Genomic DNA, 13,111 nt, shown 5'->3' with positions numbered 1-13,111 from the left:
AAAGGATATGCCTAAATTAAGGAAGCTTGGTCCATTCTTCAATCATCCCCAACACCTGATCCCCTTCCGATGGCACCTTCCTGTGCAGCTGCAGGCGATGCAATACCTTCCATTTCATCTCCTCCTTTCTCACTGTCCAAAGCCTGGAACACTACTTCCAGGTGAAACAGTGATTTACTTGGATTTATTTCAATCTAGTATACTGATCTCGCTGCTCACATTGCAGTTTCCTCTACACTGGGGAGACCACAGGCATATTGGATGATTACTTTCCTGAACATCTCCGTTCAGTTCACAGGCATGACCCTGAGCTTCTGGTTGCTTGCCATTTTAACTGTCTGCTGATGGTGCAAAGCTCGGTGGAAAAGTAAGCTGTGGGGAGGACGTAGCGAGGCTGCAAAGAGATATAGACAGGTTAAGTGAGTGGGCAACAAGATGACGAATAGAGTATAATGTAGGGAAGTGTGAAGTTGTTCACTTTGGTTGTAAAAGCAGAATATTTTTTTAAAAGTATGAAACTGGTAATTGTTGATTAGAGAGACTTGGGGGTACATGTGCAAGAAACACACAAAGTTAACATGCAGGTGCTGCAGGCTATTAGGAAAGCAAATGGCATGTTGGCCTATATTGCAAGGGGATTGGAGTACAAGAATAAAGAACTCTTACTAAGATTGTACAGGGCTTTTGGGGAGACTGCACCTGCAATACTGTGTGCAGTTTTGGTCTCCGCATTTAAGAAAGGATATACTTGCACTGGAGGTGGTGCAGTGAAGATTTACTAAATTGGCCCGTGGGATGAGGGGGTTGTCCTATGTAAATTGGGCCTATTTTCTCTGGCGCTTAGAAGAATGAGAGGCGATCTAGTTGAGACATACAAGATTCTGCAAAGGCTTCATAGGGTAGAAGCTGAGAGATTGTTTCTGCTGATCGGGTAATCTAGAATGCAGGGGCACAGTCTCCGGATAAGGGGCTAATTATTCAGAACTGTGATCAGGAGAAATTACTTCACTCAAAGGGTTGTGAATCTTTGGAATTCTCTACCCCAAAGGGCTGTGGATGCTGCATCATTGAATACATTTAAGGCTGGGATAGATAGATTTTTGGTCTTGCAGGGAATTGAGGGATATGGGGAGCAGGCAGGAAAGTGGAATTGAAGCCCAAGATCAGCCATGATCATATTGAATGGCGGAACGGAGCAGGCTCGATGGGCCACTTGGTCGACTTATGCTCTTGTGCCCCACTCCCACTCTGATCTCTATGTCCTCTGTCTCCTATACTGTTCCAATGAATCTCAATGTAAGCTGAAGGAACAGCAACTCATCTTTCACTTAGGCACTTTAAGACCTTCTGGACTCAACAGCAAGTTCAACAATTTCAGATCTTAACCATTGCTCCCATTTATTCAGACAACAGGCGCTAGTAATTTTCCTGCTGTTGCCATTTACAGCTCTTCTAGAGTTTCGTCATCTTTTGTTTCTTCACTTGCACCATCACCCCTTTTGTCATTTAATCACGCCTGCCTTCCACCCTATCACAGACCTATTGTTTTTCCCTGCCTTTGTACTTGCTTCAACCCCGTTCTGTAAATCTTTTTCTGATGAAAAGTCATTCCCTTGAAACGTTAATCTCTTCCTCTCTCCACAGATGCTGCCTGACCTTGATGATATTGAAGCATATAAGATTCTGAGGAGGCTTGCCAGGGTAGATGCTGAGAGGATGTTTCCTTTTGTGGGTGAAGCTAGAACTAGGGGGCACCATTTACTATTTACGATGAAGATGAGGAATTTCTTCTCTGAGGGCTGTGAATCTTTGGAGTTCTCTACTGCAGAGAGCTGTGGAGGCTTAGCCTTGAATATATTCAGAGTTTTGATTTATAGGGGAGTCGAGGGTTATGGGGTGGGGGCAGATAGGAAAGTGGAGTTGAGGCCAAGATCAGATCAACCATAATCTTACTGAATGGTGGAGCAGGCTTGAGGGGCCATATGTTCTAATCTGCTGAATGTTTCCAGCATTTTTGTTTATATTTCAAGAAAGGTGATCTTTCTAACCCAATATTCTGCAGACAGGGACATAACTACTTGCAGTGTGTGTGCGTGTGTGTATTGTCCCCAAAGGCTTCATGGGGGCATAATCAGAAATACATGGATTTTGCGCCCAAGAAGTAGATACTAAGAGGGGTGACTAAAAGCTTGGTCAAAGAGAGGGGTGCTAAGGAAGAACTTGGAGGAGCAGAGGGAGGTGGAGAGGCAGAGGGGTGTAGGTAAGGAATTTGAGTGTGAAGCTTATGGGGTAAAGGGAGAGGCAGAAAAGATTTAGTAGAATAGGGAGTTTGGGGATGGTGTTTGTCGGGTTAGAGAAGGTTACATAATGAAGGGAGGAAAGGCGATGAAGTGATTTGAACATGATAAAAAAGTTGGAAATATTGGACTAGAAGCCAATCAACCATAAGGGTGACAGGGTTTTGGTACAGAATAGGATATGGGCAGCAGAGTTTCGTATGAGCTGAAGTTTGTGGAAGATTGGAGGCTGGCCAGGAAATCATTGGAATAATAGAGCCAAGAGGTGACAGCCATGGAGGAAGCCAAAGCGGTGGGCGCTAGTGATGTAATGAAGGTAGAAGTAGCTCTGTCTTTGTGACTGAGAAGATATGGGGTCAGAGCTCAGCTCGGGGTTGAATCGAACTCCTAGGTTGAGAACAGCCTAATTCAGCCTGAGACGGTGGCTGGAATGGAGGATAGAACCAGTGGTAACGGTATGAAGTTAATGGCTGGAGTGAAGGTGATTGCTTCAGTTTTCTCGGTGTTTAACTAGAAAAAATTGCAGCCCATCTAGGACTGGATGTCACACAAGCTGTCTGACAATACAGAGACAATGGAGGGGTTGAGGGAGGTGGTTAGCTGGGTGTCATCAGCATAGATGAGGAAGCTGACTCCATATCTGTGGATGGCGTTGCCAATGAGCATCATGTAGATGAGAAAGAGGAGGAAAGAGCCTTGGGGGAATCTGGAGGTAATGGTGCAGAGGTGGGTAGAGAATCCATTGCTGGAAATCATCTGGCTGTGACTGGATAGGTAAGATTGGAACCAAGTGAGGCAGTCTGACTGAACTGAACAGAAGCAGAAAGGTGTTGAAAGAAGATGGTCTGGTTACCCATGTTAAAGTCTCATTTGCTTACAAATCTTGCCAAAATGTAAACATTACAGCAGTTCCAACGGCTGAAGTAATTGAGGGCGGCATTCTCTGATCAGAGGGATAGAATTTGGAATAATTAGAAGGACCTTAAGTGACACCATGATGGGAATGAATTTTCCTGTATTGTAGTTTACTGGGTTGCTCACATTTGTATTATAGTTTCTGTATTTTTATGTGTAATCAATGGTTATGGAAGGTTAAGTGTATGTATAATCTTTTTAAGTTGAATCTGCTGAGCTCTTCATAAATTGACGTTGCATCCAATAGAGGAGACTTTCATCTTGTCTGGTTCAAAGACAACATGCTAGCCAGCTGCTTCATCCAGGCCTTGATGTTTTGTGAAATTTTATAAATCATTGTTGTGTTTGCTAAGGTTCGGTGTCATGTGTAAATGGGAGATAAGACTGTTTATTGTTTTTGGTCCTTTGTTAAATGCAGGCCGATGTTATGACCCTGACACTAGTGCACCAGTCAGCTTTTACATCCCATCACTCGAAGAACTGAAAGCATGGCAGCCTTTTATTCAAGATGAGCATTTCAACAAAGCTGTTATCCCCTTAGCTCCACGACAGCCACCTCTGCAGTCTAATCGGCCAAGGACACTGGTCTGTCATGATATGGCTGGTGGCTACTTGAATGACAGGTACATTTTCTAAGGATAACAAGACAACTGATTGATATCCTTACAGTTTTACTTGAAGTGTGATGTGAGTCTCAGTGGAAAAGTAAAATGACATGAGCTGTTTACGTTTCCATCTTTTCAACTGTGAAACATGGCAAGGACCTGCTGCCCTTTTACACAATTCAGTTAACTTGGGAACTTGGATTGCTATGATGGTGTTGATCTAATCATTAATGTTTTTAACATTCTTAATTTCTATATAGTTCAAAGTAACTGTTGTGCATTGTGCTTTATGTAATTGCAAATGCACATTGTTTTTTATATTCATATTTTGACCCGTACATTAAATTAAGACAAAGTACACATTATAGCACAGCAAATTGCTATGAAATCTTTTTAACCCTTTCTATGTCGCGAACAAAATTATTGAGGTGGAATTGCACTGCTGGAAAAGCCAACAAGATAACCTGTCCTGCAGTTGCTGCTGTCTGATGCTTTAAAGCACGTCAAAGACTGAGATGTAACCAACTCAATGTTTACAGTTCTGCCATTTCATTGGATAAAAGAATTGGTCAGTGGGAGATTGGAGATTTGTCAGGCTTCAAATCATAAAGAGCACCATTTGAATATTTTCAAGCTTTTGTAGCTGGCATGCATTGCAGCAATTTTAAAAGTCTGCTGTAGCTCTAACAGCAGAAACTGGCCAAGGGGACACACTGATCCCCTGGCTCATAGGTACCTAACTAGCTGACTTTAAATTCCCTTATTTTTTAATGCTGCCAATTATACGCAGGGAAATATGTCAAGGGGTAGAATGGAAGCTTTACCATCCTTGTGCTCAGCATCTGGAAGATGATGTAAAAGTATACCCAAGTAATACTAGTAATTAATGTGGAGCACTGGGGCTCTGATCTGTCCCCTGCTTAGGGTCTATTTCAAGTGTTATTCTACCAAGCCTTTGATAGCTTTAATGTCTGTATGAACAGGAGGGCCCTGTTCAGATACCCAGCTTGGCTTGGTCCTAGAAAGGAATGAAAGACTGGAAATAGACTTTTGAGGTTATCTCACTGGTACTTTTTTGAAGTCTATTTTTGATTGACAACTTTGTAGCCAGAAGCTGCCTGGTCTTAGTGTAAATGTGACATGCACTTTTTCTTCCAGCTTGGCCCTTGGGTGGAGGCAACTGATGAACCTCAAGGAGGTCCAGTTGTTTAAAGTACTGTAGGGACCTGAGAGTCTGCTTAACTTTTACTATTTTGGAAGAAAAACTGAAAGGATACATGAATTATCATCTAGTGAAATCTATTGTATGTTTTTGCCTCTAACGTGTGGTTTATTGCGTAAGATATATTGTGTGTCAGTGTTATTTGTTCATCAGTTGGAGAGGGCAGGTGAGTAGGAGCCATTTTGTACTATTTTTAGTGAGTTTATCAACAGGATAAGGAGTTTACTGTTCATCCAGGCCACACTAGATTATCAGATCACATTTTGGTTCATGGAGACCAAGGACTACCCTGTGCAGCTGATCCTTAATTCTTGACACAAAGGTTTTGTGAATTTTGTGAAGGAAAATGTAATTGGCTTGGAGGCATGGGGTGGGGAAGGGGGATTTCCAGCAAGGCAGCAGCTCTTAAAGGGTTGAAGCAGGTGGCGTTGCTCAGAGATAGCCTGTCTTATAAAGAAGAAATAGTAATGTGAGATAATATCTGATATGTTAGGCAGGAGTGTTGGGATCTGTCAGTATAGGACTTTGGGTATTGACATAATGCCTTGAGTGCCATTACACCTATTATGTCATACCCTCATGAACCTGCCTTCCTCATTTAACTCATGGAGTGCAATTCCCATCTTCGGCACGTTGCTGCATAGCAATCAAAATACTGTATTAAAAAAAAAAGGTAGGTGAAGAAATTAGGGAAATCAAAAAAAACCTTGTCCACCACACACAGGGAGCAACATGCATTAATGCATCTCTGTTTTCACTTGAAGAAACTACTTTTGAGAACTGGAAGGTAGGTTTAACACTCCAATTATAATGGGCTCAACCTCTCGTTTGCAGATTGGTCCATTTATGTAGCATGAAACCACATTAATGTAACCACCTTTGCAAGGAGCATAGTCTCCCTTTGACATGCTTTCTCTTTTCTTGCCTTGACCTGTGACTCTGGCATGCACCTGAAATTCCAAACACATGGTCACCTGTATTGAGGTCCCATCTCACCATTAGAGCCTTGTAATATCAGAGTTCCATGTATAAAATATTTTTGAAATCCAAACACAATTCAAGTTGTGAAAGGCACTATATAAATGCACATTTTTATAGGAAAGCTGATTCTGATTCTAATTTAATGCATTTTAACTAGTTAGCATTAGAGTGTTATTTGAGTTACGTTGTTGTCCCATACTGAACAAACAATGGAAGTATTGGTTTATGAGCAGATTCAACATCCAATCCAGTGTATCATTCATCTGAGATTCTGAGAGATTTGGTGCTAACCTACTGCTTTGTTTCATCAGGTTCATACAAGGTGTGCATGAAGAGAATCCTTTTGTTTTTTATCACTGGCTATATATAGACATCTTTGTATATTTCAGTCACCACATGGTGACCATCCCACCAGTCTGCTGGACCAATGCTGCACACAAGCATGGTGTTGCTATTCTAGGTAAATATGATCTGTTTAAGAACAAAATATGTCCACGTTTCACTTTGGCAAAACATATGGTTTGTTTTCTGTACTAGGCAAGATAAGGGCTCATGGTGTTGGGGGTAATAGATAAGCATGGATAGAGAATTGGTTAACAGACAGGAGCAGAGAATGGGCATAATTGGGGCATTTTCAAGTTGACAGGCAGTGAATAGTGGGGTGCCTCAAGGATCAGTGCTGGGGCCTCGGCTATTTGCAGTCTATATTAATGACTTGGATGAAGAGACAGAGAGTAATGTATCTAGGTTTTCTGATGATACGAAGCTTGGTGGAAAGGCAGGATGCGGGGAGGATGTAGAGAGGCTGCAAAGAGATATAGACAGGTTAAGAGAGTGGGCAACAAGATGGCAAATGGAGTACAATGTAGGGAAGCGTGAAGTTCACTTTGGTCGTAAAAATGGAAAAGCAGAATATTTTTTAAAAAGTGTGAAACTGGTAAGTGTTGATCAGAGAAACTTGGGGGTAGTCATACAAGGAACGCACAAAGTTAACATGCAGATGCAGCAGGCTATTAGAAAGACAAATGGCATGTAGGCCTTTATTGCAAGGGGATTGGAGTACAGGAATAAAGAAGTCTTACTAAAATTATACAGGGCTTCGGTGAGACCACACTTGCAATAATGTGTGCAGTTTTGGTCTCCACATTTAAGAGAGGATATACTTGCACTGGAGGCAGTGCAGCAAAGACTTACTAAATTGGTCCCTGGGATGAGGGGGTTGTCCTATGATAGGCTGAGTAAATTGGGTCTATATTCTCTGGAGTTGAGAAGAATGAGAGGCGATCTAATTGAGACATACGAGATTCTGCAAGGGCTTGATAGAGTAGAAGCTGAGAGATTGTTTCCACTGGTCAGGGAATTTAGAACACGGGGACACGGTCTCAGGATAAGGGGCCAATTATTCAGGACTGAGATGAGAAATTACTTTACTCAAAGGGTTGTGAATCTTTGGAATTCTCTACCCCAGAGGGTTGTGGATGTTGCATCATTGAATACATTTAAGGCTGGGATAGATAGATTTTTGGTCTTGCAGAGAATCGAGGGATATGGAGAGCAGGCAGGAAAGTGGAATTGAAGCCCAAGATTAGCCATGATCGTATTGAATGGCGAAGCAGGCTCGATGGGCCATTTGGTCGACTTCTGCTCCTATTTCTTGTGTTCCTAGATATGCAAACTTGTCAATGGAATTAATAAGTTCCAGCTGTAGTGCTTCCGAAAATGTTTCTTCCCCTCTGGGACTTAACCTGTTTTAATTGCTGTCCTCCAAAGACTAGGATACTACCTTTGAATCATTTCAGAGTTATCACGGGTTTAAAAGTTTCCATTTTTTTCCCGATGTCTTGTAAATATTGCTGAATGGTTCCAGGTATCTGTATTGAGATCCCCTTCTGTGTGGTATTCAGTCTATATTTTTTAGTTTGGAGATAGTGATACCATTCAGTTTCTCAAGAATAAGGATGCTTTTCTGCTTGGTTTAGCACTCAAATTAATGCAATAGCGGAGGTATACACTATTGGGTATAAAATAGACACAATTATTTTAATAGGTGGAAAATTTTGATTTTTGAATCACCTGTTTTCGGTTTCAGGAACATTCATCACAGAATGGAAAGATGGGGCTGCAATCTGTGAGGCTTTTTTGAAGAATGAGGAGGCATTCCGCGCGATGGCAGATAAGCTGGTGCTTATTGCCGACTGCTTTCATTTTGATGGATGGTTGGTTAACATCGAAAATGAATTGAGTGTAAGTGAAGTGATCTGCATTATGTTGGCACTTGGTGACCTAGTGAAGGGGGAGAATGTAATGATCTGCTGCAGGGGTTTCAGGTTTGAAAATTTGTGTAAGCATTTTGCTGGTGAAGTGGTGAAATGCATCGGTGGCACTGAACTCCTAAGGATTGGTTGGGCGCAGGGTTTTACCTACAGTTTTCAACATTGTGAGTTTACAACAACTCCTACTGCAACTTGCATTTATCTAGTGCCTTTAATTTAGAAACATGTCCCAAGGTGGCTCGTAGAGGTGTAATCAGATGTGCATGCCAAATCAAAGTGGGAATTAATTTGAAGGGCTGACCAAAAGCTTGAATCATGTCAGTTTTGAGGAAGTTATACAGGGATATGGAGAGTTTAGGAAGGGCATTCCAGAGTGTGAGATTTGTTGATTGAAGGGAGGCAGGGGTGGAGGGATACACAAGAGACAAGAATTGGAGGCAGGTGATTGCACTGGGCGGTGGGGAGGTGGTTGTAGGGCTGGAAGAGGTTACAGAGATAGGGAAATCAAGGCCATGATGGAATGTAAACACAAGGATGAAAATTCTAAAGCAGGGTGACAGGGACTTGGTGTGGGATACGATATAGATTGGAGAGTTCTTGATGAGATGAAACTTACTGAATGTGGCCAATTTCAATATTGCCAGTGGGCAGAGGTAAAGTGCTGATGCAGTGATTGAGGGAGAACTAGAGGTGTCATTCTTGGCTGCCCTTGTCTACCCCCTCTGTAGCAGTTGCGTAACATTGAAAACAGGCTGCCTGTCCAGCTGCACTAACAAGGAATTGTGTGCAGATGTTAAAATGTGGGGTTCAAAAAAAACTCAGATCATTAATCTTCCAGTTAACATTATTTGACAATAATATATCTATTGTCAACAAATATAGTTGCAATTAATGTTGAGCTGCTGTTCACGTTGAGTGTGCAGTCTGAAGAGTGTATGTGTGTGTTGACATTCTGGTTAGATGTTAATTTTTTTTTCTGTCTTCCTGCCTGCAGTGCTCTGTTGAAATTCTTCCAGGATATTTTTCTTACTCATTTACTAGATTTTAATCTCTCAGCTACCAATTAAAAGCCTCCCACTATAGACAGGGTTTCAATAGTTTTATTGAGGGGAGGTTTATGTTGTATGTTGCTGTTAGCATAGCTTGAGCATTGTTTACAAATATCTCGGAGTCTTGGTATGGCTAAATAGTAACTCGTTTATATATAACTATTTACACACTCATTAAGCATTTCCAGCCAGCAGGTCTCATGATACATCTGGCTTCTTCCAAGCCCAAACCCATGTGACTGTGACATCACTCCAGTGGGAGGGTCACATGCACTTTCAAACATTAACCTTTTCAGACACTTACACTACATCTCTTTTCTCCTCCCCCCCCCCCCCCCCCCCCAATATTTTTGATATATATACATTAATTTATTTTGACTTCACATTTTACCCCATCTCTCCCCAAGGCTCTGACATCACAGATTCAGTCTGTCAGGAGGATGATCGTGTTCTTGTCGGACTTGGAAGATCGGTATTCTTTCTTGAAAGTCTTGTTTGACGACTTTGATGGCCTTGACCAATGTTTGTAGTATCCTGTTGTCTCTGGGTTTCTTGGTCACCAACTGGTTCATCCAGATATGTGACTGGTTGTTGTGTTTGAGGAATAGGGATAAGGTTTCTCTTATTTAGACAGAGCACCCTCTGGAGTGTGTACTACGTAAGATCTCAGATGATATTCGTCTCTCTGGATGATTCTACCTTCATGTCCTAGATCTTGTATCCATACCTTCTCTCTATCCTTTTTAACATTGGTCAGTTTCTGGTACACAACCTCTTATTGTAATTGTGAACTTGTTGGTTCCTGTAAGACTTCTCTCTGTCTTGAACTCTTTTGTAGTCTTGCATGTCTAGCCCAGCAAGTAGTTTTTTGGGCAGAGTAGGAAGTTGAGTTTTTAGCTTCGTCTCCATCAGTAGCTCTGAAGGTGATAGTTCACATAACAATGGAGTGGATTGAGAATTCAATTGTGCAGTTGGAAGATCTTCCTCCGTCAACAAAGATTTGATGGTTCAGACTCCTCTCTCCACTTCACCATTCAATTGAGGGTGACGAGGGGAACTTGAGATGTTCAAATCCCCACTTCCTCGCAAATTGTGTGAAGTATTCATTTGCAAATTGTGGTCCATTGTCTGTCACAACCTCATCAGGAATACCATGCGTTGCAAGGATGTCCTGCAAAGCTCAAATAACTGATTCTTTTGTTGAGTTCAACCTTTTCACTTCAATCCATCTTGGAAAAATAATCGAGCACGATGATGTAAGATTTTTCATTGTACGTAAATAAATCCATTCCTAGTCGCTCCCATAGTCTGGTTGGAGATTGTGTAGTTATCAGAGGCTCCCTCTGGTCTGGTCTGTGTACTGCCGATACCTGGCAATTCAAGATCATGTTTTCTGTGTCTTTAGATATTCCTGGCCACCAAACAGATGATTGAGCTCGTGCTCTGCATTTTGTGATTCCCATGTGGCCCTGATGTAGCCTTTGTAAGATATCTGATCGAAGAGAAATCGGAATGACCAGTCTGTTGTTATACACCAGCACATCATCTACGGTTGTGAAGTGTCTCCTGAATCCCATAGAACCATAGAAAAATTACAGCACAGAAGGAGGTCATTCAGCCCATCATGTCTGCGCCCAGCCGAAAAAACTAGCCGCCCAATCTAATCCCACCTTCCAGCACCTGGTCTGTAGCCTTGCAGGTTACAGCACTTCAGGTGCACGTCCGAAGAAAATTTTCATTACTTTCCCACCAGGCCGTTCCTGTGACTAACCTTGTGTACAATACTGGCGTGTCTGAATGCATTCTTCATGCTTTTGAGCGTGATGAATTTCTTGAAGTTTCTATGTACTTGCTGGCCATTGCGACACAATATACTATGAATACAACTCTGTCTTACCAATGAAGTTAACATGCTGTTGTGTAGGGTGGTCAGCAGTTGCGTTTGATAACGCATCAGTGGAAGTTTGCATCTTTCCCTGAACATATACCCTCTCAGGTATATCTCATCAACCTCAACCGGAATCTCTGAATTCTCAGAGGCATCCTTGCAATTCTCATCCAGTAAAGAAACCAAGGGTTTGTTGTCTATCTCAATGACCGCTTTCAGACCAATAATGTCAACAGAAAATTTCTCGCAAGCCCACGTGACTTCCAAGTGCTTTTTCAACGACAGTATACCTTGTCTCTGTCTCAGACAAAGCTCTAGATGCATAATAGATAGGTGTCGCAGACCTATCTGGCTGTTCTTGAAGGAGGACTGCTCCTAACCTTGCAGATGAGGTGCTTGCTGCAGTTATAGTTGGTAATGAAGGGTTGTAATGCGCTAATATCTCTGGCGAGACTAGCAGCTCCTTAATTCTTTGAAATGCCTGCTCTTGATGTGTGTTCCAGCACCACACTTGATCTTTTTTCAAGAATTGTCTTAATGGTTCTGTTACCTGTGCCAGGTTGAGTAAAGACTTTTGCCAACTGATTCACCATTGCCATGAATCTTCGGAGATGTTGGACAGAATTGGGAATTCACTAATGGCTGTCGTTTTTTGTGGGTCTGCCATTATGCCCTTGCTACTTACAATGTGTCCTAAAAAAGGATTAGACTTTTTCGAGAATTCACACTTAAGTGTCAGCCCTCCTTCTTGAAGACTATTCAAAACAGCTGTTACACTCAGGTCATGTTCTTCGACAGATTCCCCATGGACTAGGATGTCATCCAAGTGGCATATTACCCCTTTGAGGCCTTGCAGAATGTTGGTCATGGTCCCTTGGAAGATTTCAGGTGTAGAGGTTATACTGAATAGTAAATGATTAAAGCAAAATCTTCCGAATGGAGTGATAAATGTTGTTAGTAGTCTTGACTTCTCGTCCAACGGAACCTGCCAGAAGCCACTATTCGTGTTGAGTTTAGTGAACATTTATGCTTTTGGATAACTTTGCCAGGCTTTCATCTACTGAAGGATGAATTTCCCTCGCCATGGATTTGTTCAGCTGCGTTAAGTCCACACAGATACAAAGAGTACCGTTTGGTTTCGGAATTGGAACCATAGGTGAACATCACTCTTAGTTTTGTGACAGGAGAAATGACTGCCATTCTGGTCATCTCTTTCAGCTGATTTTGTATTTGGTTCATCAATGGGTGTGGTATCTTTCTAGGTGTAAAGATACATACCGGTCTAGCATCTTCTCTTAATGTTATGCTATACTCTGTCTTCAGTCTCCCGAGACCCGAAAATAGTTTTGAAAAGTCTTCTTGAAAGTGACTGTTGGACTGTAGCTGTTTGATTTCATTCACCTTTTTGGTTAAATGTAGGTCTAAGCACGCTTTTCTGCTTAACTGAGAAAATACTTGGTTTTTCAGAACGTATAGGGTTTCCATTATCCGTCTTTCCCTGTGTTGAATTATAGCGTGTAGCTTTCCCTTCACTTTCAGTTCAAACCCTCCTGGACTGTGTAACTGAGTGTCAGTGGATTGTAAGCAAGGTGTCAACAACCACAGCTCTTGGTCTGTCAGAACTTTGACACTTGCACCAGTGTCCAATTTGAAATTAGTAATATGTCCATTGACACAAATGTTTGCCGTCCAGGATGCCTGATTGGGGGTCATTCATTTCCCCTAGGAATTCTCCTGGTTTCTCTTCCAATGGAAGTTGTTCCACTTCTTTCACAGCTCTGTGTTAAGGCTTTTTGCTTGGCATTTCTGAGAGAAGAGGTCTTGCTCTGGCACATCTTTCCGAAATGGCCTGTCTTATTGCAATTAAAGCATTCAGCTTTA

The 13,111-nt window shown here is 41.9% G+C and overlaps 2 protein-coding genes across 4 annotated transcripts in view; one reads left to right on the top strand and one right to left on the bottom strand.

Moving 5' to 3' along the window:
• Positions 1-13,111, top strand: part of engase (endo-beta-N-acetylglucosaminidase) — a 70,682-nt gene that overhangs the window by 2,849 nt on the left and 54,722 nt on the right. Inside the window, exons 3-5 of the mRNA XM_068058146.1 lie at positions 3,631-3,835; positions 6,332-6,480; positions 8,110-8,264. Coding sequence (XP_067914247.1) covers positions 3,631-3,835; positions 6,332-6,480; positions 8,110-8,264 — 509 coding nt within the window. The remainder of the gene's footprint in view (positions 1-3,630; positions 3,836-6,331; positions 6,481-8,109; positions 8,265-13,111) is intronic.
• Positions 1-13,111, bottom strand: part of LOC137384302 (fatty acid-binding protein 1, liver-like) — a 71,592-nt gene that overhangs the window by 55,803 nt on the left and 2,678 nt on the right. The window lies entirely within an intron of this gene.

The sequence above is a fragment of the Heterodontus francisci genome, chromosome 26 (genome assembly GCF_036365525.1).
Source record: "Heterodontus francisci isolate sHetFra1 chromosome 26, sHetFra1.hap1, whole genome shotgun sequence".
Classification (NCBI taxonomy): domain Eukaryota; kingdom Metazoa; phylum Chordata; class Chondrichthyes; order Heterodontiformes; family Heterodontidae; genus Heterodontus; species Heterodontus francisci.
This window is presented reverse-complemented; position numbering and strand designations above follow the sequence as displayed.